Source organism: Mauremys mutica, chromosome 21, assembly GCF_020497125.1.
Source record: "Mauremys mutica isolate MM-2020 ecotype Southern chromosome 21, ASM2049712v1, whole genome shotgun sequence".
Taxonomy (NCBI): Eukaryota; Metazoa; Chordata; order Testudines; family Geoemydidae; genus Mauremys; species Mauremys mutica.
In genome coordinates, this window is record NC_059092.1 from 21,727,923 (window position 1) to 21,755,688 (window position 27,766).

Sequence of the window (27,766 nt, forward strand, 5' to 3'; positions counted from 1 at the left end):
GTGGCAGAGTCCCTGCGGCTGGAATAGCACCCCCGCCCCATACCCCTGTGCAGCTGGGACTCCTACCAGCAGAGGGCAGTGGTGAGGCACAGGCACATTCACAGCTGTGATCAGTTCCGATTTTCTCCACCAGAGGGCAGCAGTGACCCTTGGAAGAGCCACCTGCCCTGGGCCTAGGTGTCTCTTTAGCAGCAGTGCATGGGGAGCCCTGGTCCCCCCTGTGGTTGTGCTGTAGGTTGGGTATGTGGCCCCGTCCCAGGCCCTGGGTGGCCTGGCCTTGCTTGTGCCCTCCCTGCTCCCCTGCGCAGTGTTTGTACCTGAGACTCTCTGTGTTTCCTCCCTTTTGGGCTCCAGCTGGAAGTGAGCGGGGGCCGAATGCAGAGGGGGAGGGGCCCCCAGCGTTGGCTCCAGAGCCCCTCCCGGGCCTCCCCGATACCCCAGCAGGAGCTGCTGTTGCCCCGGGGCACCCCCGCTCGGGTAGGCACAGGGGAACTGGGGTGCCTGCCGGTCTAGCGGGGTGGGCGTGGCACCCGGGGCTGGGCGCTTTGCACAGACACCTGGGAGGGGAGCTCTGCTTTCTGGCCTCTGCGCTTTCTGCTGGGGTCTGTGGGGAGCCTGGGGCCAAGCCTGGATTGTGCCACAGTCCCCAGGCTGGAGCTGGGAGGGCACCAGGCCATTCCTCCGGGCCTGCTGGGCTCAGGGGGGCAGGGGTTTTCAGGGACCCCAGTCATCCCTTACTAGAATGTTTCCCCTCAATGGCTGGGCCACACAAGAGGATAACAGCCTATTGCTGTTGCTAAGTACTGGAGCTGCTCCTGTATCTTCCATGCTAGAGGGTCATGGCACTGAGTGCTCTGGGTCCATCCCCCCAGACAGCCCACAGGGAGGAGGTGACAAGTTTTATCTCTAGTCTCTTGGGAAGCTTGGTTCAAATCCCAGCAGCAGTGTCCCAGGGAGCTCCATGCATTTCACACTCGGGGGGGGGGGGGGGAGCGAGCAGGGAGCAGGGCTCTCAGCTCCACCTGTTCAGCCTGGATGCAAGACCCCTTTGTGTCAGGGCTGCGCTCCCAGGGGTGTATGATTGGCAGAAATCAGTCATGTGGCAAGGGGGGCCCCGCAGCCATGCGGCGCTCACAGCTGCCCTGCTGCCCACACACAGGGGAGGGGCCGGGAGGGGGCACGAGCGAGTGCTGATTCCAAGGTGGGCGAGGGTGCAGTCTGGGGGGTGCTGCCTGTCAAAGCCCCAGGCCAAGTGGCACCATCCAGGCTGCAGTAGGGGGTGGATCAGGCTGCCTGCTGGCTCCCCGGCTCACAGTGCGTCTGTCGGGGCACTTCTGATTGATTATTGATGGCCACCGCTGTTGTGATTGGCTGAGGATGTGGCTTGGTGCCTCCTCCCAGAGTCAGCCGGCCGTGAAGAAAAAATATTTCCTGGGGCCAGATTGCCTCTCTCCTCCCCCTGCCACCAATGTCCCCTGTGCATCTCTCGCCCCCACCCCCCACCAATATCCCCTGTGCACCCACACACAGAGCTGGTCACACACCCCAGAGTCAGGGACGTGCATGCACACAGCTGATGTCGCACATTCACAGTCAGGGTCACCTCCCTCAGCTTTTTTTTCTGGTGACCAAGTTGAAGAAAATTGTTGATGCCCGTGACCCAATGGAGCTGGGGAGGAGGGGTTTGGGCTGTGGGAGGGGCTCAGGGCTGGGGCAGAGGCTTGGAGTGCGGGGGTGTGGGCTGTGGGGTGGGGCAGGGAATGAGAGGTTCAGGGTATGGGAGGGGGCTCTGGGCTGGGGCAGGGGGTTGGGGTGCAGGAGGGGATCAGGTCTCTGGGCTGGGGGTGCAGGCTCTGGGGTGGGGCTGGGGATGAAGGGTTTGGGGTGCAGGAAGGGGATCTGGGTTTGAGGGGAGCTCAGGGCTGGGGCAGGGGATTGGGGCGTGGCCTTACCTCGAGCGGCTCCTGGTCAGCGGCGCAGCACGGGGGCTATGGCAGGCTTCCTGCCTGTCCTGGCACCGGACCGCGCTGCGCCCCAGATGCGGCCAGCAGCAGGTCCCGCTCCTAGGAGGAGGTGTGCAAGCAGCTCTGTGTGGCTCTCGCCCGCAGGCACCACCCCCACCAGCTCCCATTGGCTGGTTTCCAGCCAATGGGAGTGCGGAGCCGGTGCTCGGGGTGGGGCCAGAGTGCAGAGCCCCATGATTCCCCACCTAGCAGCCAGACCTGCTGCTGGCCACTTCCTGGGCACAGCGCGGTGTCAGCACAGGTAGGGACTAGCCTGCCTTCCCCGGGCTGCACTGCCAACGGGACTTTTAACGCCCGCTCAGTGGTGCTGACCAGAGCCGCCGAAGCCCAGCGCCTGACAGTCCGCCACTCGGTACTGGTCACAACCCGCAGTTTGAAAACCACTGGCCTAGAGCAGGTGTGACAGATGGACCCGAGGAGGGAATCCCACCTGGGGAGTCAGACCCCTTCATTTCTCCAGCTCGTCCTGCCATAAGATCCCAATGACCTGACCTGAGCGTGGGGCTGCAGCCGCGTGGGGCCAGGATATTAGTGCTCGGACAGAGACATTGCAACAGCTCCATGGAGTTTGACAGCTTCATCCGTCACCACCACCATTCGATCCAATCACAGAAATTCCATCTTCCACGCCGGTTCCCACACACACAATCATCATCCAGTCACTGCCTCAGTCAGGCGCTCACACCCCACCCCACTACACACACACACGATTCTGTCATGGGTGTTGTTAGTAACAGTCAGGGACAGGTCGCAGGCCATAAAAATTCACTGACGCCTGTGACCTGTCCCTGACTTTTACTAAAAATACCCGGGGGGGGGGGGGAAACAGTCCGATTGCTGCTGTGGATTTGCAGCTGCTCCAGCCCCGTCACTGCTCCTGCGCAGGGGCTGACCCACCCTGGCTGCTGCTCCGGCAGCTCCTGGGCTGCCGGCCGGCCGCTGCTCTGGCAGCACTGGGACTGACCACCAGCCGCTGCTCCAGCCCCATGGGTGCTGACCCAACCCCAGCTGCTGCTGCAGTCCCACTGCGGCTCCAGCCCTACCCCAAAAAAGTCACAGAATCGGTGACAGAACTGTTCCCCTTTGTCATAGGGATCCACTCCCCCCATTACACATCCTCACACCCAATCTCTCTCTCTTACCCCCCCCGCACTTCCATCTCTGCAGTGCCCCACCTCCCCTGGCCTCGCCTTTGCCCGAGCTGCCTCTGTGCCCCCAAGGCCTGTCCCGGGGCCGTCCCCAGCCCTGGGGGACTCGGGGCTGCTGGTTTTGCTTTCTCGGCCTGAGCCAGCAGCGGGTGACGTAAAAGGCAACACATTTCATGTAATTTCCAGGCCCAGCAAAGTAACCTTGTGCAAGTAGCTAGGAGCCTAGGCCGTGCTGTTCCTTTATCCCCCCAGCTCATCTTCACTCCTACGGCCACAGTCACCGCGGTGCAGCCCGAGGGCAGCGCAGCCCCCACCTCCCAGCCATCCACCACCACTGCTCAGGTGAGAGACAGCCCCCTCGCCTGCCGCCCCTGCCAGGGGAGGGGAGAGCCTAGCCCTTGGAGTGCCCAGAGCTGGCCCACCACGGGGTGCCGAGGCACCTTCCCCGTGGCTGAGCTGGTGGTGGGGATGTCAGTGCTGCGATGCAAGGCGCTGGCCGGAGACATGGGGCATGGCCAGGAGAGGCGGGTGTCATGGGGAGGGGCCATGGCTGGGAGGGGGCGGGTGCCACAGGGAGGGGGTGGGTGCCACAGGGAAGGCCTTAGCGACTGGGTTGCTCAGAGGGGCTTTTCCATTCTAGCCCGCTCCAATCCAGCTGTGCCCAGGGGTGTCTGAGCTGGTGCTGCCAGAGACTTGTGGGGCCATTTCCCGGTGGCTAGGTGTCCACCCTGTCAGTCGCTCTCTGGCCCCCCAGGGGCTGTGCAAAGGGGCCGATCCTGCCAGCCCAGCCCCGTCCCTGGGATGCGCGTCTTGGGGGCTGTGTCTGGGCACCATGCTGAGGCCTTGGACCCTCCTGCCCCTCTGCTCCAGGTCCAGAATTTGGCCATAAGAGCCCAGCAGACAGTAGCACAAGGAGTGGCTTCCTCCCAAGCCCAGCAGCTCCCCACCCTGGCCATGAAGCCAGCTCCAAGCAGCAGCCAGCCAGCCTCCAACACTTCTCAGGGCAAGGCCGTGGGGCCAGCTCCCTCTATGGGCATCAAGGGCAGCCAGGCTGAGCAGGCAGCAGAGCACCTTAAAAAGGGAGACGGCGGCGTGCCCACCAGCATGGACAGCAGAGGGCACCCCATGAGCCGGACGGTGACCCCGGTGACTACCCACCCACTCATCGCCCCAGGTAAGGCCCCAGGCGTCCTGGGTGAGCGGGGTTGGAGGGCGGGAGCCATGCTGTGCACAGGGTGCAGAGTGGCAGAACCTCTGACCAATGTGGCTGTGCTGGGTGGTGATGTGGTGCCGCTGCCCCACGGCGGTGCCAGTGCTCTATAGAGAGGCTGCAGTGCCACATGCAAGTACTTGGTGATGAAGCCACAGTGTTATGGGCCCACGCTCTGTGGTGGTCCTGCATGCTGGTGCTCTGTGGCCCAGCGCAGTGCCGCATGCCAGGGCTGCGGTGGTGGGTGCTGATCCTCTGGGGTCAGACACATCATGATGCCACACCGTGATGTGGCTCAGGGTTGTGCCAAAGTCCCTTGGTTGTTTTTTGCTGCACATGCCACACTCTGGCCGGTGGTGCATGCTGAGGGATGGAGTAGAAGGCTCCAAGGGCTGGGAACGTGAGTGCATCCTTGAGACTGAGGCAGAAGGGATGAATTGGGTGCGGGTGAGACGCTGGGTCCCTTGGCTCAGCCCAGTTGCCAGTCAGTCAGAAGATGCAGGCCAGAGCATGAAGCTGATCTGTAGCCACGTGTGTTCACATGTACATGTGTTGCATATGATGACTGCTCAGACTCTCCAGCTGCGCGGGGTGGGCAGCCCTCAGCAGTGCCGGCTGCCTGCTCTTTGTCCCACAGCTCAAGCACGTGGACCTGTTGCTGCCCACTGGGGGTTGCTTGGTCGTCCCTCCCTGCTGCGTGCCAGGCCACTGGCCAATGGCAGGGCCCGGTGCAGTCTGTCAGGATCTGCCCCTTGCTGGAGAATCAGGCCCTGGAATCTCAGCTTTCCCTCCAGATAGATGGTTGAACTTGGGAAATAGGAGCTGTAAGTGGCACAGGAACGTCTGCCTGAGTCTGCAGAAAGCCTGAAACAGTGGGCCAGCTGCTCAGCCCAGGATTCTCTAAACTCAGCCAACAGGAGGCGACAGCTGCAAAGGAAACCACTGCAGCTCCCTGATTCCAGGGCTGGTTCTACACCTGCCCTGACCCCAGTGCACGTTACAGGAGCCAGGGGGCTGCACTAACCTACACCAACAGCTCCCTGAGTGTGTCTGCCAGCTAGGGATTGCTGGAGCGCAGTAGTGCTGACACAGCTCCTATGCTGGGGATTGCAGGGCAGGGGCAGTCCCCAGCAGGGGAGATTGTGCCACTTTCCAAGCACAAAAGGTGCCAGGTCACAATATGGGATGAGGCTTAATAATTCGGAGCTGTTCATCTAAAAGGTGTGTTGACTCTGAAACCTAATGATGGTAATCTAACTCTTTCACTGCTGAAACCTCCAGCAGATGTATTTATCCCACTGTTCCATGCCACCTCCCAGGTGCCAAAACCTTCCACTTCCCCTCTGGCCCCTAGGGTACAGTAATGCCTGGTCAATGCAAACATCTGAGGCAGATGGAAAATGGATGCTGTGGGACAGCCAAGAATGAATTACATTTAATACCAAAATAAACTGCCCAGGGCTTCTGCACTGACCGTCCCATATCCCTGTCACGTTGATTACTGTCCTCCCACCATTAATGTCAGAGATGCGGCTGCACCATTGCCAACCAGAGAGCTGCCAAATCTTGGCTGAGCTCACTGTGGAGAACATGCTCCCTTGGCACTTGAGAGCATGCTATGTGGTTGGTACCCTGCACTCTGTGACCCTGTCCCAGCATGCCCCCCTCCTACCCTGGGAGAGCCATAGTGACCGTTTCCCAGACAAACCCTGCATCCACACATAGGGCCAGCGCCATGTGGAACTAGAAGCCGTTTAGCACCACCTGGCATGCAGGCCACATGTTCGGGGGGTTGGGCAGGGGAGTGTGTGGTAGTGACTTATGAAGGGAGAGGGGCAAGGGTACTGGGGGGACTTTCTGGGTAACCCCCACCCCAGAGAGCCCTCCAGAGGAGGACAAGGGTTGGCCACCGGTCATTCTGGGAGGAATGGGGCCTAGAGCAGCATCTAGCCAGTCGAAGACACTGAGTGAGCCAGAGTGACCGGAGAGTGGCACCTGGGGGCAGGAGACAGGGAGTGGGCCAATGTGTGCCAGGAGCAGGCTGCAGACAGGAGCTGGCTGCAGGGGGAAGCCCCAGATGGAGCAGGGGCTGGGCTGGGAGAGGGAGAGCAGCTGAACAGGGAGGGGAGGCAGTTGGTGGGGCTGGGACAGGTCCAGGCAGTGAGTGCCAAGCTGAAGGAAGAGCAGCCTGAGCCGGGAGCTGGGCCAGCAGCTGCCTGGAGGAAAGCAGAGAACAAGGTGCAGGAGGAACTTCACACAGAGACACTGGGTGGGGCCAGGCCAGTCAAACTGCGGCCCTGGGGGCCCAGGCCAGCCTCAAGCGGAGTTAGAGAGGCAGCTTGGCCAGGAGGAGAAGTGTGAGGCCTTCAAGGCTCCCCCCACGCATGAGCTGCTCCCATGAGCCCAGTGAAGGGGAGCTGGAGGGGTGCAGAGCTGCTCCCAGGGATTGAGAACATGCTTGATGTGGTGTCGCAGCCTGGCCGGTTCCCCACTTTGTACTTACCCACCGGGCACTGCTTCCTCCTGCCAGTGGGGCCGAAATGACATTCACTGCCAAACCTGGGCTCTGAATTTGGAGGCATGCCATTGGGGCTCAGCTACACCCCAGAACATTTCAGAGGCTGGCACACGTCCTTCTGGCTGACTCTACAAGGAGCTTGCTGCCTGGTGTGTCTGCAGGACACATGAGTCAGTGGTAGGTCACTGGATGAACATCTGAGGAAGCTGGAAGCTGCAGATTGTCAGCCTGAAAGCAAAACCCTCCCAGTGTCCTTTGTTCTGCATCACAGGGGAGGTGTTTGGGACCTAAGTTCCCTCTTAAGATACGTGCATGTGTGGCTGTGCACGTAAGTCCCCCAGCCCTGGGGTTGCAGTGCAGCGAGGAGACATGCCTCCCTCTCCCAGCTCTGGCACCTCAGCCCCAGCCCCAGAGCTGCTGTGGTGGGGAGAGATGCTCTACCCAAGCCCAGGTGCTGCTGGGGGGAGTCCTCTCTACCCACTGCAGCCCTGGGGAAGCCTGCACCCCAAACGCCTCATCCCTGGCCCCACCCCAGAGCCCGCACCTCCACCCGGAGCTCTCTCCCCTCTGCCCCCCAACCCTCTGCCCCAGCCCTGAGCCCCCTCCTGCACTCCGAACCCCTTGACCCCACCGCCACCACACATCACCTCCATATTGGTGCACATAGCAAAATTCATTCCACACATGGATGGGAAAAATTAGAGGGAACATTGTTTGGGACACCTGGTTTCTGCAGAGGGCGGCTCTGATCTGGACGGAGCGGAAACCACCTTCAGTAGCAGAGGTGCAACACTTCGTCGGTTTAACTTCATCTCCCAGATGAGCTGCTGGATTTGCAATGACAGTGAAGCCTCTCCATGGACTTGCGGAGGAACGAACTTGGTGCATGGCAGGAAGCTTTTTGGGGATTAAAGAGCAGACTGATGTCGGCACCAGTTTTGGTTTCCTATGATCCACAGCCATCAGTCATATTGCAGGCAGATGCAAGCGAGGATGCTGTGTGCACTGTTCTTAATTTGCAGCCTTCTGCAGTCAAGAAGAAGTCATGTATGCCAGGAAGGCGCTGTCCAGGGCAGAGCACGAGGACTTGACTCCTAAGGGTTGCTGTCTGTTGGGACATTTACCAGGCGTTTCAGAATCCCTTTACTGGGAAAGCAGGTGCTGTTGAGCACGGGCCATAGAGCACTCCCTGGCTGTGAACTTCCACCAGCCAGGACAGGTAGGCTGCTAGTTCCTTTCCAGTCTGTGATGGGGTGTTCACCCCACCCCACCCAGAAGGGGTTAAAAAGGCTCAGAAGGGCTACTTGGCAGGATGGGTGGCACCTGGGTGTGCTGTAGGCTGGACATGCAGCCCTGATTGAACTTGAAGCCCAGCTGGGCAGGAACAGGCTGGCCTTGTATAAAGCCAGGGAGTGGAGAGCAGAAGGGGGCTGCAGGGGGAGAGAGTTGGCCCTCGCTCTCAGGGTTGAGAGAAAGGAGTAGGAAGGAACCTAGGGAAAACAGTAGCAAGGAGTGAGGCCGCAGGTGCCTTAACTGCTGATTGTAGGGTCCCTGGGCTAGAACCCAGTGTAGAGGGCAGTTCTGGCTTCCCCTACCAGCCATGGGGGGTGGCACAGCTGGGCGGTGGACTTTGAAGAGTGCCTGAGGCACTCTTGGTTAGAGAGACTCTAACACCCTGCCAGGGGAGGAACTCTAGTGACCTGACCCAGAGCCAAGGCACGAAGAGGAAGTGCTGTGCGAGATTGGGAAAAGGGGGCTGAGAAACCCCCAGAAGTGGTGAGTGAGCCCCAAGGAGGTGCCAGCCCAGCGAGTGGAGCAAACCCTGTGACACGGCTCCAGACTGAGCATTGCCTGGGCACGTGGAATAGCACCGCCGCGGTGCCCTGCTTGAAGAGCTCCTGAGCAGCCTCGGCGCTGGGATGTGAGCGCCCTGGATGCAAAGGGGAGGATGAGAAGGAAGGAGAACGGCTGCTGAACCAGGACCCCTTGGAGGAGCTAAGAGGCAATTCTGTGGCTTCCACTGCGGGCGCACAGACAGAGCCAAAGCATCCCAAAGAGCTCGGCCCGAGTTGCCTCCGCAGAGGGGTCGGCTAGTATGTCAGGCACAAGGGAAGGAGGGCAGGGGCCTTCGCAGTCAGTGCTTCCTCCAGCTCTTCCGCAACACGAAGATGAGGAGCAGCCTGGGAGCTGACCCACTCACCCCCAAATCTGCAGTCACTGTTTCTAGCCAGGCTGGTGTCTGCGTGTGCCCCTGGTGGGTGCCTGGGGAGGGGATGGTGTGACGGGGGAATTTTCTGGGGAATTAAGATGTGTTAGGCCTGAATTTTCTGGGCTACTCAAAACCTATTGCCCAGGCTGCCTGTTCCGCCAGCTCCGGCCTACTCCTGCTGGGGTTGCTGGAGCTGGAGGGACCCGGCGAGCACCTCCTGTGCATGGCAGCAGACGAACCTTCCCTTTGCATTTCAGGCTGGGGCTGCATCTTTTCAGTGGCACTGACCCATGTCTCCAGCTGCCATGGCTTCTCTTCCCTTGCCGCCCAGTGCCCACTGGCCTCTCCCCTGCCAGCTGTGGGCCCAGAAGCCATTACCCACTGGCCTCTCGTCCTTCAAGTGCTCTCTGTGGGGCATTCTGGGCTGGGCCTTTCAGTGGTTCAGCCTCCAGGCAGGCCCCCCTGTCAGTCCCTGGGTCGAGGCTCCCCTCTTTGGGCCCACATGGCCTGTCTGAGCTCTGCCCAGCTCCCTGGGTCTATTGGGCCCTTAACTAGACTCCCCAGGGACTCCAGCAGCTGCATCATTGGAGACACCTTTCTCTGGGGCCTCCCCAATGCGAACGACTCCTCGTGGCCCCCTGTGGGCTGGATCCCCAGCCCCACCTTGCCCAGTGCCAGCCTGGTGCCAGCTCTGCCTCGTGCCAGTTCCTGCTCTGTTTGGGGCTCCCTCATTACCCCCCGTCCCAGAGCAATCGGAGGGTGGGGAGGGGCCCAGTTGTCCTAAGGGGGCAGCAGGGGGAGATGAGGGCACACATGCTACTGCTTGAAGTGGGCCGGTGCCCGGCATTTGCCTTACGCTGGCGCTCAACCCCGTTCACCCCGTACTCTCTGCCCATGCTAGCCCCTGTGCTCACCCTAGGGCTCCCTCCCCCTCCTCCTCCTGCCTCCCCCCACACCTGCCATTATTGGCTTCTGGCTGCTGTTCTTCCCACGTGGTGGTTGGTTGCTGTGGAAACAGCAGCGTTGCTGTGGGGTATAAATAAATAACAGCCTCAGCAGGAAGAGAGCTGGAAAAGCAACCAGCCCTGTGTGAGCCCCTCTGACCCCCCCCCCTCCCATTGTGCTCTTATAGGCCTGGGGGAGCTGAGGCCCCTCCGGCTCTTCCCCCTGGGGGGCATCCCCTCTCCAGAGCCCAGGGAGTTGTCTCTCTCTCTGGCCCCAGCCCGGATGGGGCTTTCACAGGCCTTGGCTAGTAGCCAGAGCAGAGACAATGGGATCCAGGCCCTGGTGACGAGTGGGATTTGGCCTCAGCATCTGCCGCGCCGGAGATAAGATGCCTCCTGCTGCGGCGGCAGCTGGGCTGCAACTCCTCCAGACAATGACTGCAAACCTGAGCGAGCGGTCCCAGCAGATACCCCTGCAGGGGCCTTGCATTTGGGGGTCCGACTCAAAGCAGACCTGTCAAAGGGGGCAACACAATTTGGGGCTGAGAGTGCCAAAAGCAGCAGATGTGCTCAGGTGGGCTGAGCTAGAGTGGGCAGAGGGGCTCCCTGGGCAACAGATGGCACTTGGCTGCCTGTAGGAATCCCTCATTGCTTGGAGCTGCCTGCGAGGATCTGGCTGGCTTGCGAGTGGCATGCTGTCTCCCAGACCCACGGGCCTTGCTGCTTGCAGCCAGAGAGGCCTGGCTGGGGTGATCGTTAGAGGATACTGTTATTGCCCTCATTAATTCTTTGCACTAACAACCTTGAATCATGTTACAAAGATGGGGAAACTGAAAAATTGGGGCAGGTTCATAGAAGAGCCACTAGAATGACGAAAGGATTGGAAAATATGCCGTGTAGTTACAGACTCAAGAAGTGCAGTCTATTTCGCTGGTTCAGGAGAAGGCTAACGGGTGACTAGATCACAATCCATAGTGCCTACCTGGGGAACCGAAGTTTGAAAATAGGGGTCTCTTCCATCCAGCAGACAACGGTCTAACACGATCCAGTGGCTAGAAGTTGAAGCCTGACAAATTCAGATTGAAAATAAGGCCAGATTTTAACAGGGAGGGTAATTAACCAGTGGAACAACTTACCAAGGGTTGTGGTGGACTCTCCATCCCTGGAAATTGAGATTGTATGTTTTTCGAAAAGCTACACCCTAGTTCAAATGGACATGAAGTCAGAGCAGTCCTATGGCCTGTAGTATACAGGCAGGCAGACTGATGATTGCAGTGGTCCCATCCAATCTTATGAATGGCCTCATCCATAGCTAAGAGGGGCATAGAATCCAGGACCCTTGATTACCTGGCTGCTGCCTGGGCCGCACGGCATCTTTCTGTACCTTTGGTTAGGAGCAAGAGCTGTGGCTAATAACACTCTGAGCCTGAATCCTGCAAAATAAATGGTTCAAACCTGTCTGGGTTCTGGGCTGGTGCACCTCTACTACGCTTACGTTAGCCCCATGATATTATGGGGCAGCTTTAAACATGGTGAGACAGTGCTGCAGGCTAAAATGGGTTTGGCGTATATTTGATCTAAACGGGCGAAGTGGTGTGGAACTGCTAATTATATTCTAATGAAGTGTGTGTGTGTCACTGCCCTCTATTGGAACAGATCAGCATTGCTTGTGTGTCATACACCCTGTAAGGCTAACAGAGAGGTTTTTTAGGGCTGGAGGTTGTGAGCTCCACCCCAGCTGTAGCCAGGAAGTTGTGTGTACTGGCTGTGTGTAGCACAGGGAAAGTCGGAGGAGCTTGTGGATTGGCTACATCGCTGTTATTACCTAGCCTGTGGGGCTGAGGCCCAGCCAGGTGGGACCCACTCTAAACAGCGTGTGAGAGCCTGGGCGCTGCCCAGCAGCGGAGAGTTTTGGTGCAGTGTGGCCCCACCCACAGTGGTGGGTGAAAGTGTCTTTAACAAAGTATCAGGGCCCAGCGGGCTGGGGGTGCTGATCTCTGGATGGGGGCCTGGTCCGGCCTGGGGGTGGGGGGCTGTGTGCAGTGAGCCCCGTGCCCTGGTCCATGGCGTTCTGAAGCTCGAGCCCTAGAGCCCTTGAGCTGTGGCTGGGGTGGGGGTGCTGAGTTCTGGAGCTACCCAGGGTCTCCCCAGCTCTCTCGCTCGCACTAGTAAATAGCAGCTGGTTTAGCTCCCTGGCACTGGCCCCACTTTGTCCCCATCTGTGCTTGGCCGACAAGACCTGGCCCCACCTGCCCTGATCACTGACCTGGCAGCTTTGGAAACGCCACCATTCCCCCTCCTGCGCTGGGGTTGCCATGGCAACTCCTCTTTTTTGTAGGCATTTCAAGCAGAAAGGCCAAATCTGCATTTAAAAAGCTGAGTGGCGGTGTGAGGGGAGCAGAGCTAAAGGGCCTAAGCCAGCCCAGTCCTAACCCCTGCCTGCCCTGGGGCTGGGCCCTGGGAGCAGCAGGAGGTGCTGAGGCCTTCCTGGGTGTCTAGCCTGGTGAAGGAAGAAGGGGTTGAGTTTGAGTCCCTGGCATTGCAGCTCCCCCTGATCCAGGCCCAGGAAGGACTTTGGCCAGGTCCACACCAGCGATGATGTGCTGGTTAGCTCTGCCGGCGAACCCTCCTCACTGAGCCGCAGCTTAGCCGGCCAGGGAGTGCTTTGGCTGGTCCAGCTTAGACCAGTTCAGCCAATGAAATAACCCTCCAGGCAGGGACCCTTTCCCCCGATCCCTGCACCCCACGTGGTGCCTAGACAGGATGCTGTCCCCCAATCCCTGCACCGCACATGGTGCCCAGACAGAGACCCCGCCCCCTGATCTCTGCACCCCACGTGGTGCCCAGACAGGAACCCCTCCCTGGGCCCATACCTCCAGGTGTTGTAGGTTGCTGGACTGGTTTATCTAATTCACAAAGTGGAGAGACACCTTTAAAACCAACTTGGCTAGTGCAAGCTCGTGATCTGTCAGCGATGGCACAAAATGCAGCCAAACCCCGGGGTCCTCTGGGGCCTGCATGACGGCTGGGAGGGGTGACTGCCCTACAATAGTGTGGGGGCATCCCTCTCCCTTAGCTGCTCGGGTCAGAGCATGTGGCAGGGGAGTGGGTCTGGGTTCTCTGCCAGGCTCTAAGCCAATCTCACGTGCTCTGGGGCTTCCCCAGCTGGGCGGGGGGAGAGGGGGAGCAGTTGAGCGCACTGGGGAGGGCTGAGGGACTTGTCTGCAGGTTCAACGTGGCCCCTGGTTCAACTCCCAGGCTGTTGTGTGAGGGCTGGATGTAGGCCTCTGCCCTGCCCTGCCCTGCCCCGCTGCTACACCAAATCCAAAATCTCCTGCCCCTTCTTCCCCCAACGCCGTCCCCCAGCTCAGGCCTGAAGGGCTCCCCAGGGCTGCCGTGGCTGCAGCGTAGCCCCTTGCATCCCCCTGCCAGGCCGAGGCATGGAATGGCCCCCGCTAAGTGTTGGTGCCTGGAGCTCCAGCTCTGAGGGAACCATCTGCTGCAGCGGCGCAGACTTAGTTCCTGGCTGTTGGATAATTGTGCAGTGGGCGGGCGGGCAGCTTGCAGCTGAAGGGGAAAGGCCAGAGCAGCAGGGTCTACCCTGAAACGAGGGCAAGCCCCAGCCTGGCCAGAGGCAGCTGCTTTAACTGCTACGCTGCTGAGGATGTGTAAGCTCAGCCTCGGCTCCTTCTCTGGGCCCTCCAGCCGTGGGGATGGGCTGAACTGGGGTTTGCAAAGCTCCATCCCATGCTCAGACGTGGGGCCCATGGATTCCAAACGCACAACGTCCGGGGCGTTTGGGTCTCCGGTTCCAGTTCTGGCCACATCTCTAGCTCTCTAGCTCCAGCCCCTGGGCCCTGCTGCCCAGCTCCCCCAACCCACTCCAGCCCCCCCTCCCCCCAAGCCCACAGGCTCATTCCGAGAGGTCAGTTTGGCAGTGGGTCTCACTGCCAGGGAGGCTGGGCTGGCTGAGAATAACCCCATGCCAAAGCTTTCCCAGCACCAGGCCCCTAGTGGCCCCTCAGCCCCCTGTAAACAACCAGTCTCCAGGAGTCACCCACCTGGCAAGCTGTCCCTTCCTGTGCGTAAAACCAGAGAATCATAGAATCTCAGGGTTGGAAGGGACCTCAGGAGGTATCTAGTCCAACCCCCTGCTCAAAGCAGGACCAAACCCAACTAAATCATCCCAGCCAGGGCTTTGTCAAGCCTGACCTTAAAAACCTCTAAGGAAGGAGATTCCACCACCTCCCTAGGGAACCCATTCCAGTGCTTCACCACCCTACTAGTGAAAAAGTTTTTTCCTAATGTCCAACCTAAACCTCCCCCTCTGCAACTTGAGACCATTACTCCTTGTTCTGTCATCTTCTACCACTGAGAACAGTCTAGATCCATCCTCTTTGGAACCCCCTTTCAGGTAGTTGAAAGCAGCTATCAAATCCCCTCTCATTCTTCTCTTCTGCAGATTAAACAATCCCAGTTCCCTCAGCCTCTCCTCATAACTCATGTGCTCCAGCCCCCTGATCATTTTTGTTGCCTTCCGCTGGACTCTTTTCAATTTTTCCACATCTTCCTTGTAGTGTGGGGCCCAAAACTGGACACAATACTCCAGATACGGCCTCAATGTTGAATAGAGGGGAATGATCATGTCCCTCGATATGCTGGCAGTGCCCCTACTTATAGAGCCCAAAATGCCGTTAGCCTTCTTGGCAACAAGGGCACACTGTTGTGACGCTGTAGGGACTGTTTGCATGGGGGATGGGAGAGACTTTAGGTGAGGGACAGGACCTGAGCCTGTAACCTGAGCTAGTAAGGGGGGTCGGGGGCGTCAACACCTTTGCCCGGGAAGCTGGACAAAGGAAGAGAGCCTGCTGGAGAGGTTTTTAGTTTCAGGTTTGGGCTGGCTGGGAAGAGGCAGGAACCCCAAGTCTGGGGTCTAAGATCCTTGCCCCCCAGAGGGACCTGGCTAAGGGGCCTGGTTGTACGTACAAGCCCTGCTTGGGACTGTGTTCCTGTTGTCTAATAAACCTGTTTTACTGGCTGGCTAAAAGTCACAGTAAATCGCAGAAAGTGGGGGTTGCAGGGCCGAGACTCCCCCATACTCTGTAACAACTGTTGACTCATATCCAGCTTCTCATCCACTGTAACCCCTAGGTCCTTTTCTGCAGAACTGCTGCCTTGCCATTCGGTCTCTAGTCTGTAGTAGTGCATGAGATTCTTCCTTCACTTCAGCTCTAGGTCCTCCGCTTAGATGCCCAGGTGCCTGGGGAATGCCCTTGAGAGAGGAAGGCTGGACAGTGGGTTCCTGGCACATAGACAATCCCTCAGCCCTGTTCTAAGAACCCTGAGATCCCCTAGCCCCGGTGGGTAGGGACAGCATTCCACATTGCAGTCAGGGAAACTGAGGCACAGACCAGAGCATTGACCCATTCAAGGATAGAGCTGAGGTTAGCACCCTATTCACAGGCCTGTGCTAAATGCCCTGCTCTCCTGACAGCTGTTACGTTTGGCCAAGTAGCCATGCAAATACCCAGTGCAATCCGCTGTTTTCCCCCCGCATGGCTCCAGTTCCCGTGGGCTCCATTCCCAAGACCCTGGGGAATGTTTCTAGCTGCCCAGCATGGCTGGCTCTGCCTGGGGTCTGCAATTCCATCTCAGTCTATCCTGCATCTGTACCTCACTGGGGATGGACTCTGGGGTCGGTACCTGACACAGCAGCCCAGGTGATGGTGCAAAAAGGCAGAATGGCTCCAGCTGGCTGCACCATCCCCTGCAGGGCTAGTAGGAATCCCCGTGTCTCTGTGCTGGGGAAGCCAGCCCATCGGGGAGCTGAGACAGGAGGGAAAAGGCACCGTTTTACCTTGTTGCTTTCTGAGTGCTTCCTCCCTGCCAGGATTGGGGCAAGGCCTCACAAACACACAGCACTTATCCCTACCCCACAGAGATCTGTGCTTATGACATGCAGAGAGATTTTAGGCAGGAAGGGGAATTGTGCTCTACTGAAACTCCACCCCAAAACCCAAGCTCCGCCCACAATCCCAGGATGCCCACATATTTCAAAATGTTTTGTGGTTGACAGTGATAACATTAAGCACTATAGTGAACATCCACTGAGTAGACCAGTTCCTATTCCTTGTGTTCCAGCCTGCAGTCTCAGGCACACATCATGCAGCGGGTCACATCCCAAAGCTTTCCTTCCTGAGCAGCTGGGCTAGAAACAACCAGCCCGAGGGGCCAGGGGGCCGGAGGGAATGGCCCTGGTGGCAGCAGCGAGAATTCCAGTGAACGGCCTCTGTCCCCATGGGTGACATGGAGTCAGAGGGGGCTCAGGGTCCCTGTGCTCTCCCCCTCATGCCCGTTCCCTGCCCTCCTGTCCCTTGCTAACGTGCCTGGGGGAGCAAGGGAGGGGCGCACCACTTAGGCAGACAGAGTCATGGTCCAGCGCCTCATGCCTCTCCCCAAGGGGAGTCTGGCCCCGGCTGTGCATGGGGGGAGGGGAATAGAAGGGGCGAGGCGGCTCGTGCCTGGGCACCTCAGAGGACGGGGGTGGCTGTGCCCCCGGTGCAGCGGGAGGGGGCTGGTGGGCGTGGCCAGCCCAGGTGTCTCTGGAACAAAGAGGCTAATGTTCCGCGTGGGTGAGCAGGGGCTGCGCAGCTGGGAGGGCGAAGGCCTCGTGACGAACGGCTCTGTGCTGTGCTTCCCCTCCAGCGTACGCCCAGCTGCAGCCCCACCAGCTCATTCAGCAGCAGAAGCAGATCCAGCACCAGTTTGTGATCCAGCAGCAACAGCTCCAGCCCAGGCCTCAACCTCAGCTCATCCAGGGCGGTGCCAACACCTCACCCCAGCTGCAGCCACTGCCCACGCCCACGCCCAGCCTGGCGGTGCAGCCCAGCCCGCAGGTGCAGGGCCAGAGCCACCCCACCCCACAAGGCCCAGCCCTCCTGTCCCACCCACCGCAGTGCCAAGCTTCCAGTCAACACAAACCTAGTGCTAACCAGCCATACCAGCCCACTCTACATGCCCCTGGGCTCCAAGCCGTGGGCCCGGCCCCACCAGCACCTGAGGGCGGGCCTCAGAACGGACACCCCGGGTGCCTGAACCATGCCACGCAGCGCAAGTTCCAGCATGCCTCAGCCGTGATCCTGCAGCTCCAGCCAGCCATCGGGACGGTGAGTGTGGCATGGCTGGGGAATGCGGTGCCAGCCACTGGGGGACGTTGGGAGATTTGGTCCTGGGTTTGGGTTTGGTTGTGACTTGGAGAAGGAAATGTAGAGATCTCACTGTAAATGTTTGATTGTTAACAGTGGCCCCCTCAGCTGGATACAGGATTCTTCTTCACTTCCTGGACTCAACTCTTGTGGGACGTTTCTGTGCGCTGTTAAATAGCCACCACGTTCTACCCCAGAGGTGCTCATGTTTCATGCTGGGCAACATGTTGCCTGGGGTGGGGGGGAGCCCTGGGATCACTCCAGGCGCTGGCTGCTGTTACACTCTCCTTCTTGCCTGCCTCCCTGACAGCCTCAGCTCAGCATCCAGGAGAATGCCAGGAAAGACGTCCTTCCTGCTGATAAGAACCCGGAAAGCCTGCCAGCTCAGCAGCCGCAGCCGCCACAGGCTGCCCTGATGCCCCCAGCTGCGCCCCCGGACCCAGAGGTCTCTGAGGGCAACAGGCCCCCTACTCATGGTAAGGAGCGGCTGCCTTGCCCACCCCCTGCTCTGAGACGTCTTGTGTCCTGGCTCAGACAAAGGGAACGGGCAGGGCCCTGCTTAGGGAATGGGGCAGAGCTGGATTGCTGGGGAGCGTTCAGGGTGAAGCTGGGGCGTAGGGGGAAGTTCCTGAGTGTATTCTGGGCAGCACCTTGGAAATAACCCACACCCCAAGGGGCTTTGCAGCCTCACTCCCCCATTGGATCCCCACGTGCACACCAGCAGCGCACAGGGCCCATCAGAGAGGTAGAACAGGGGAGAATGCCTGGTTGCAAAGATCCTGCAAGTGGGCCCCCCGTGCCCAGCCCAACAGACGAGGCCCCAGAGCGTGCCACCACCGGGATCTGCACTGCACCGCGTCCATAGGCCGCCCAGCCTGGGGAGCAGCTCCCCGGCTGAGCTCCAGGTGGAGAGAGCAGTGCCAGCACAGGGGGTAAGAGGTGCAAGGAGGACAAGGTGAAGAGCTACTGGAGGCTGCTGCCATTGGCAGGAGCTGCAGAGGAGAAGGCTCTCATGGTGTGTGTGGGGCAGATGGGGCAGGTGTCAACACAGTTCTCAGACTCTAGGGCATCAGACCTGGCAGTGGGTGGGTCCTTCGGGCTGGCTCCCGAGCAGTGGTGCTTTGGTGTAAAGCAGGTTCTTAGATGAGGGTTACTCCTCCTGCCGCGCCCCAAACACCATCTGCAGTCAGTGCCTGCCTACCTAGGAGACAGCACCATGGCTCTGGGCGTCCTGGGGTGACTAGCACTACTGGGTGGTGGTGCGGCCAGTTCCCCAGTCAGGGACTCAGTCATGCAGGGACTTGCCTGTGTGGTGATGCCAGCAGCATGGCGTGTGCCCTGGGCAGTGACACCAGCGGTGTGGGGGGGACTCACATGGGAATCCCAATGCTGTGGCTGGCCTGCCTGGTCAGTAATGTGGGCAATGTAGCAGGCCAGCATGGGTGGTGGCATCAGCCCCATCCCCAGGCAATGCCAAGGGTGCAGCAGGTTCCCTGGCTGGTGATGCTGATCCTGCCTTTACAGGGGAGCTGCACTGGTGCAAGTGCACCTGAGAGCTGGCTGCTCCCATCTCTGGGGAGCCATGGCCCTGTTCACCCTGCAGCACAGGTCCCGTGCTGATGGGTGCTGTGGAAGTGCCTCGGAGGATGGATTCCAGCAGCATGTTTCCCAACACAAGAGATGGGAGCGAGGTGCTATTGCCACATCTCGTCAAGCTATCGCCTTCTCCACCGCACTGAGCACTGCTGCTCTGAACCCCCAGTCGGCAGCTGAGAAAGTTCCCCTGGTTTCCAGCCTTGGGCTGTTTCAGGACTGTTGGCTAGGATGGGGCCAGCCTGGGGAACCTGTCCTAGGCCCAGCTCAACCCCAGGCCTCCTGCATCCTGGCTGTGAGCTGGTGTCTGGGAGCTGTGATGAATCCCTTGCTCCCAACCCTGAGCTGGGCACGGCTTGGCATGGAGCATCTCTCCGTAGGGCAGGAAGCCCGGGCAGAGACATGGCCAGGGCACATCACTGCAGGGTGCTGCCGTGCTCGTTGGGCCCCACGTTCGATCTGGCTGGTTTTATAAAGCCAGAGTCTTTCCAGGATGTTATTTTGTTTGAATTCCAGTGCAAACAGGTTGGGGGTCAGATTCCGCATTCCCAGCCCAGCCCTTGCAGCACTGTGCCAGGGCACGGGAGCCAGGGGGAACTGAGCGGGTGGCCCATGGGCAGTGACAGCACAAATGGCAGGTATGTGGCAGGAGACTTCAGCCACCATCTGTGCTGCAGTGAGGTCAGGGGATGTGAACAACACAGGGCAGGAAATGGCCAGAGGAGCCGTCCAGTCTAGTATCACTAGCCAGAACCACAGCTGCCTGAACACCCCCGTCAGTGGGGGGCTGCCACATGCCGGGGGCAGGAGGGCTCTTCTCCTCACACCCAGACATTCTTGTTATTCCAGTGTCTGATCGTCCCCAGCCTTGGCTTGTCTTGAACAATCTGACTTGCAGCCAGTCAGCAGCCGAGCTGGGGGTGGAAACGTCATGTTCCCCCGGACAGTCAGCCCCTGAATGCCAAGTGCCGGGGGCATAGTCAGCATGGGGCCAGCCTCATTAATGCCATCTGCCCGCTAAGTGGAGCCAGGCTCCCCTGAGACGCCAAGCCCCTGGGATATTCTGGACTGGAAAAGCCACAGCACGGCATGGACCCGTCTGTCAGGGTCACTGGGCTAAATCCATCCCCATAGCCTCCTCTGGCACAGCTGTCTTCCTGCTCCCCTCCGGAGGCGGAGGCGTGGGGAAAAGGGAGGGGGCTTCGGAGCTGCAAATGCTCCTGGGGAGGGGCCTGTGTGGGATGTACCCTGAGTGTGTGTGTCGGGGATGGGGGAGGGCATGTATTGGGTTGTAGTGTTGTGTGCTGGGAGTGTGTTGGGTTGTGCAGGGGTATGTCTTGGAGGGGTGGGAGGTGTTGTGGGGCTGTGCACTGTGTGTTGGAGTGTGCAGAGCTCTTGTGTGCAGAGGTGGTTTGATCATTTATTCCACAAACTAATGTTTTCCGCATCATTTTCCCATGTTGGAACATAACCGCCCCAGTGACTCCATCTCCCATTCTTTGCCTGCTGTAGTGGGCATGGGGGGTTGTGCATGGGGGGTGCAAGTGTGTTGGGGGCAGTGTGCAGGCATGATCACAGCAGGAATCATACCGGGCAAACCTGGCACAGCCTGGGGCAGAGTGCCCCCTGGGAGGGGATCTGCGATGGAGGAGAATTCCAGTGTTTCCCTGCGGCCCTGCAGCGTGGCCTGTCCCTTACACCGATGCAAAGTGCGAGGGAGACATTGCCCACTTAGGTTGGTGACCTTCCACCCCCATTGTGCACTGGTGTAAATGGTGGCACGAGGCTCAGGCCATGGCATCTGGGCAGGCAGGAGAGCCTGCTTCAGCCGGGGCTGGGTAGCGAAGAGCAGGTGAGAGCGAGCTGGGGTGAGGTCAGGTTGCCGTCACCACCTCTGTGAAAGACGCACACCCAGTCTCCCTCATCCTCCCTCCACGCTCTAGTAGCTTGGTCTAGGCCTGTGCCTTGTCCAGAGGCATGAACCACCATGGAGCAACCACTCCCTTTATTCTTGGCAACAGCTTTTTTCCCGTCCCTGCCCAGCAGAGGCCAGAGAGCTGCGCTGGCTGGGATCAGCGCTGGATGCACCATTCCAGGAAAGCAGGAAGCCCTTGTCTCCCTACGGTTCCTCCCCCGTCTTAGTGCAGCCGGCACATCAGTGAAGCCGGGGGTTAGTGCTGCTCAGGTTGGAGCGCGGGGATGGGACGATTGTGTGCTCCACATTCATCCCCAGCTAGCCTGGTATTCCCCAGCACAGGCTCCTGCCTGCGACGCCTGTCCCCATTGGAAAGAATGTAGGAGCCCTGGAGTGTGGAAAGTCCGCACTCTTTGTTGGCAGCTACTTCAAAGGCTCCAGGCTTCCCATCCTCAGACAGGGCCCTGGGCACCCATTCACCTTGCTTTTCTACAGCACCCTGCAGGATCCCAAAGCACTGCAAGGTAGGCAAGGGTAGGCCTTATCCACATTCTCTAGATGGGGAAACTGAGGCATGGAGCAGGGACATGACTTGCGTGAGACCAGATAGTGAATCCGTGGAAGGCTAGGGAAGAGAACCCAAGACTCATGACTTCAGTCCCTAACTCCAATCACTCCTTTACATCTGTACAGGAACCCTTCCAGTGAGCACTGAAATGCAGCCACGTCTGGGGTGGGACATGTCAGCTCACAGGAGTCCTTCCACAATAGTTTAGAACAGGAAGCAGAGTAGAAGAGAGCAGTGGATGGAGATGTAGGAGGCAGCTCTAGCTAGTCACATAGCTGAGTCTCTTGTTTGAAAGAGCCCAGCCCCTGCAAGGGCCTGCTGGGGCAGTGGCTCAGTCAGCGCTACCACTTCCCACCGCCTCGGGCCATTCTTTGAAGGGCTCCCACATCCTGATGCGAATCCACCCAAACGAAGTCCAAACTGCAGCCCCAAAAGAGCAGACTGGGGCTGAATATTGTGTGACTCCAGCAACCAGCGAGCACGTTCGGAGTAGCTACCCCGGGGAGCTACCCAGCCTGCAGCCATGTACTGCATAGCCCAGCTGGGAGAGCCCAGGGCCTAGGAGGCCCATGGACGGGGCAGCTGTGCTCACAAATCCCCTTGGGTTACAAAGGACAGCCCTCCCCCACCCTGCCCAGTGTGTAGTGGCTGCAGGGAATTCTCATCGGACCACACCTGGGGCCTCTGGGAAATGCGTTTGGTGGGTCTACCCTCGCTGGCAGCCTCAGTAGAAGGCTGAGGACTGAGCTCCCCTCTGGCCCCCGGAGCCCAGCCAGGCAGGGCCAAGCAGGGGTGAAAGGGCTTACCGGTACTGCCGGAGTCCTGAGGGGGGCATGGCCTCAAGATTTAAAGGCCCTGGGGCACCAGCTGTGGCTGGGAGACCCAGGGCCTTTAAATCAACCAGGGTCTCCCAGCTGCAGAGGTAGCTGGGAGGCCCCCAGAGCTCAGGGGCAAATTAAAGGGCCCGAGGCTCTGGCTGCCGCAGGGAACCCTGAGCTATGCGGGGCTGGGGCAGGTATTTAAAGGGCCAAGAGCTCCTGCCGCTGAGGGGAGCTCCAAGCCCTTTAAATCCTGGCCCAAGCCTGGCCACTGGAGCCGCGGCCGGGATTCAAAGGGCTCTGGGCTGCCCGCAGCGGCGGGGAGCTCTGAGCCCTTTAAATCTCAGCTGCGGCGGGGGGTTTAAAGGGCTCTGGGCTGACCGCAGCCACAGCAGCCCAGAGCCCTTTAAATTCGGCCCCAGCCCGGCTGCTGGAGCCGCGGCAGCCCTTCTGGAGGGCAACAAAAATGATTAGGGGGATGGAGCACATGATTTATGAGGAGAGGCTGAGGAAACTGAGATTGTTTAGTCTGCAGAAGAGAAGAATGAGGGGGGATTTGATAGCTGCTTTCAACTACCTGAAAGGGGGTTCCAAAGAGGATGGATCTAGACTGTTCTCAGTGGTAGAAGATGACAGAACAAGGAGCAATGGTCTCAAGTTGCAGTGGGGGAGGTTTAGGTTGGACATTAGGAAAAACTTTTTCACTAGTAGGGTGGTGAAGCACTGGAATGGGTTCCCTAGGGAGGTGGTGGAATCTCCTTCCTTAGAGGTTTTTAAGGTCAGGCTTGACAAAGCCCTGGCTGGGATGATTTAGTTGGGTTTGGTCCTGCTTTGAGCAGGGGGTTGGACTAGATACCTCCTGAGGTCCCTTCCAACCCTGAGATTCTATGATTCTAAATTCAGCCCCAGCCCGGCCGCCGGAGCCGCGAGCGGGGGGTTTAAAGGGCTCTGGGGTGACCGCAGCCGCAGCAGCCCAGAGCCCTTTAAATCCCTGCAGCGAAAGCCGGTGCAGTCCGGCATGGCGTACTGGCTCTTGCTGGCTTACTTTCACCTCTGGGGCCAAGCCACCTTGGTGGGGGCAATGCATGGGGGGAGGTTGCCTGCACTGGGGTTGAAGGGCAACAGGCTCATGGTGCAGCCGCTGGGCCTTCAAACAAATGAAATGGAGCAACCCCTTCCCCACCCACCTGGCTCTGCTCACAGCTGAATTCAGGTGCAGCTTATGTAGGGACTGATCCCTTGCAGCACTGTGCAAATCTGCCTTCTGATCCCACTGACGGCTCCTTCCCTGGCACCACCGCTGCGGGGGCCTGTCAGTAGGGGCTTAGTCCACACAGCTGTGTACCCTTACAGGCCCCCTCCCCCACACACCAGCCCTAGCTCCCTTCTGCCTGACTCAGGTGCTCGGGAGTCTGTCTGGCCTGGAGGGGGATGCAGCATGCAGTTAAAGCCAGTGGGGGCAGATCAGGCTCAGATGGACCTGAGGAGAGCAGGGCTCGCAGTGCTGTCTCTTCAGCCTCCCAGTGTGCCGCAGCCTGGCCCAGGAGGGGCCACCACTAGTGCTTGGGGGAACGTCCTGGTACCCCATTCCTCTGCACAGGATGGGGCGGGTCATAGCCATGTTCCTGCTTCTCAAACTCCTGGCCATGCCCGGCCCCTGGTGTAATTTAGAGCAGCCTTGGGGCTGTTCTGACTTATTCTCATTTCCCACAGCCCAGTGTCGGCCACAGGCAGCAGAGAACGGTTGGAGCGCTCCGGGTGCACCCCTCCCTGCCTGCACAGCTCCCTAACAGCACGGACTGTGTAGGAAGAAAAGTAAATATGGCAGGCGACCAGCTTGGCTTAACAGTGAAATCCTTGCTCGTCTTAAACACAAAAAAACAGCTTACAAGAAGTGGAAGACTGGACAAATAACCAGGGAGGAGTATAAAAGTATTGCTCAGGCATGCAGGTGTGAAATCGGGAAGGCCAAATCACACTTGGGAGTTGCAGCTAGCTCGAGATGTTAGGAGTAACAAGAAGGGTTTCTTCAGGTATGTTAGCAACAGGAAGAAAGTCAAGGAAAGTGTGGGCCCCTTGCTGAATGAGGGAGGGAACCTAGTGACAGAGGATGTGGAGAAAGCTAGTGTACTCAATGCTTTTTTTGCCTCTGTCTTCACAGACAAGGTCAGCTCCCAGACAGCTGCACTCTGCAGCACGGTATGGGGAGGAGGTGACCAGCTCTCTGTGGAGAAAGAAGTAGTTCGGGACTATTTAGAAAAGCTGGGCAAGCACAAGTCCATGGGGCCGGATGCGCTGCATCCAAGGGTGCTAAAGGAGTTGGCCGATGAGATTGCAGAGCCATTGGCCATTATCTTTGAAAAATCACGGCGATCGGGGGAGGTCCCGGATGACTGGAAAAAAGCTAATGTAGTGCCCATCTTTAAAAAAGGGAAGAAGGAAGATCCAGGGAACTACAGGCCAGTCAGTCTCACCTCAGTCCCTGGAAAAATCATGGAACAGGTCCTCAAGGAATCAATCCTGAACCACTTAAAGGAAGGGAAAGTGATCAGGAACAGTCAGCATGGATTCACCAAGGGCAAGTCATGCCTGACTAACCTAATTGCCTTCTATGACGAGATAACCGGCTCTGTGGATGAGGGGAAAGCAGTGGATGTACTATTTCTGGACTTTAGCAAAGCTTTTGATACAGTCTCCCACAGTATTCTTGCCAGCAAGTTAAAGAAGTATGGGCTGGATGAATGGACAGTAAGGTGGATAGAAAACTGGCTAGATGGTCGGGCTCAACGGGTAGTGATCAATGGTTCCATGTCTAGTTGGCAGCCGGTATCAAGTGGAGTGCCCCAAGGGTCGGTGCTGGGGCCGGTTTTATTCAATATCTTCATTAACGATCTGGAGGATGGTGTGGACTGCACCCTTAGCAAGTTTGCAGATGACACTAAACTGGGAGGAGTGGTTGAGACGCTGGAGGGTAGGGCTAGGATACAGAGGGACCTAGACAAATTAGAGGATTGGGCCAAAAGAAATATGATTAGGTTCAACAAGGACAAGTGCAGAGTCCTGCACTTAGGACGGAAGAATCCCATGCACTGCTATAGACTAGGGACCGAATGGCTGGGCAGCAGTTCTGCAGAAAGGGACCTAGGGGTTACAGTGGACGAAAAGCTGAATATGAGTCAACAGTGTGCCCTTGTTGCCAAGAAGGCTAATGGCATTTTGGGTTGTATAAGTAGGGGCATTTCCAGCAGATCGAGGGATGTGATCATTCCCCTCTACTCAGCACTGGTGAGGCCTCATTTGGAGTACTGTGTCCAGTTTTGGGCCCCACACTACAAGAAGGATGTGGATAAATTGGAGAGAGTCCAGCGGAGGGCAACAAAAATGATTAGGGGGCTGGAGCACATGACTTATGAGGAGAGGCTGAGGGAACTGGGATTGTTTAGTCTGCAGAAGAGAAGAATGAGGGGGGATTTGATAGCTGCTTTCAACTACCTGAAAGGGGGTTCCAAAGAGGATGGATCTAGACTGTTCTCAGTGGTAGAAGATGACAGAACAAGGAGTAATGGTCTCAAGTTGCAGAGGGGGAGGTTTAGGCTGGATATTAGGAAAAACTTTTTCACTAGTAGGGTGGTGAAGCACTGGAATGGGTTACCTAGGGAGGTAGTGGAATCTCCTTCCTTAGAGGTTTTTAAGGTCAGGCTTGACAGAGCCCTGGCTGGGTGATTTAGTTGGGTTTGGTCCTGCTTTGAGCAGGGGGTTGGACTAGATGACCTCCTGAGGTCCCTTCCAACCCTGAGATTCTATGATGACTGGGAAAGGAGTTGGGCTAGAGTCCTGACGGATATTCCATTCTGCTGGAGGGAGGTGAGAGCTATGCAGGAGGGTTTCCCTGGGGCACCTTCAGGCCCTCTTTTGCCTCCAAAACAGTATAAAGGAGCTGGGAGCAACAGATGCAAGCCCAGAGAATCCAGAGGATTTTTCCTGTCACAAACTGATGCTCTTAAGGGACAAGTGGGAGCCTAAAACGCTGGAACGTGCCCTTCTCTTAGGAGCCTGGTATGGACACAGCAGTCCAGCATGGTTTGGAAATGGGTTGGCATGGATGTGAGAGAGACAGAGAGCTCCTGTAGCTCCACATTGTCCCTCTGCAGGGCGGGAGCAGAAAGGACAGGAGAGTGTGATACATTAGCCCATTATAACCTGTCATGGCCATTTAAGGTCATCTGACTCCCTTTGCAACAGAGGGAGTCTGGGCCCCACTCCAGCCTGGGTGGCTATATTCTGCCTGTCTAGATCTCCTCGAGGTACCAGCTAAAGAAGCTGTTTTTCACAGAAGTCATGGAGAATGGGAGAGATTCTGGTAGAGAAGCAAATGTGGTACCCAAAAGCGAGGAGTGATATTGGCCGTTACCAGCTGGGAATTGAGCTTCCAGGCTGTTCTGCATTGCTGGAGTGGGACAGAATGTGGCCCATGGTTCCTGGGTAGACACCAGCCTCATGTATTCCATGTCTTCCCACCATAAAGAATTCCAGCATAAAGAATTAATTCCTCACACTGCTGTAGTGCTTCCTGTCCTGAAGGACCCAAAGGCACAGGACACACAAGAGCCTGATCCGGTTCCCTTATGCCAGTGTAACTCCATGGACCTCATGGGCGTTAGTCCTGATTTACACCGGTGTACGTGAACTCAGAATCAGGCCCTTCACTGAAATTCATGCACCTCTCTGATGGAACTATGCCACCCCCATTTTCCCCCTGGCATAAGTGAGAGACCAGCTGTGGGCAAGGGGGTGTGGGCAAACTGCCTGTGTACTCCGGCTACTCCTGGCTGCTGGAATGGCCCTTTGGGGCCAGGGGGCAGCTGGGCATCAATCAGAGTCATCTGTGAGCTGGTCTGATTTACCCAGGGGGCCGGCTGCAGGACTGGGGAGTCACCAAGGTTGGGTCAAGCTATGCTCACTTGCCCACCACTTCAGGGCCTTCACCAAGTACAGCTCAGACAGACTGTATCTGTCTAATTTAATCCAGCCCCTTGCCTACACTACTGAAAAGTTTTGCCAGTGTATCTGGGTATTTAGTTAAACCACCAAAACGTGCTTAGTGTAGGTGTGTTCTATCTGTATAAAAGTGCTTACACCAGTATATCGGGGACCTGCCATCAACTCTACTGGTATAGTCACTTCTGTACCAATATAACTGTCTACACTAGGGCTTTTAATGGCATAAATATGCTGATAAAACTTTTAAGTGTAGACCAACCCTTAAGATGTTCTCCAGCTGCCCATCACCATAGTCTCTGGGCACCCTCCACATAAAACCAAGATCAATAGCTAAATCCCTGGTGGATTTCATGGTATCGCTGGCACCGTGTGTTCCTTGACTTTAGCAAAGCTATTCCTTGACTTTAGCAAAGCTTTTGATACGGTCTCCCACAATATTCTTGCTGGCAAGTTAAAGAAGTATGGGCTGGATGAATGGACTATAAGGTGGATAGAAAGCTGGCTAGATCGTCTGGTCAACGGGTAGTGATCAACGGCTCCATGTCTAGTTGGCAGCCGGTTTCAAGCAGAGTGCCCAAGGGTCGGTCCTGGGGCCAGTTTTGTTCAATATCTT

At 58.0% G+C, this 27,766-nt stretch overlaps 1 protein-coding gene across 12 annotated transcripts in view; it reads left to right on the forward strand.

Annotated features, from left to right (window-relative positions):
• PHC2 (polyhomeotic homolog 2) overlaps positions 1–27,766 on the forward strand; it is a 142,118-nt gene that overhangs the window by 97,095 nt on the left and 17,257 nt on the right. For 9 of the 12 annotated variants that reach the window (XM_044996337.1, XM_044996338.1, XM_044996347.1 and 6 more), the window contains exons 6-10: positions 355–477; positions 3,359–3,514; positions 4,043–4,346; positions 16,759–17,219; positions 17,569–17,734. In XM_044996337.1, coding sequence (XP_044852272.1) covers positions 355–477; positions 3,359–3,514; positions 4,043–4,346; positions 16,759–17,219; positions 17,569–17,734 — 1,210 coding nt within the window. The remainder of the gene's footprint in view (positions 1–354; positions 478–3,358; positions 3,515–4,042; positions 4,347–16,758; positions 17,220–17,568; positions 17,735–27,766) is intronic. The other 3 variants (XM_044996340.1, XM_044996341.1, XM_044996343.1) reach the window with 3 other exon arrangements.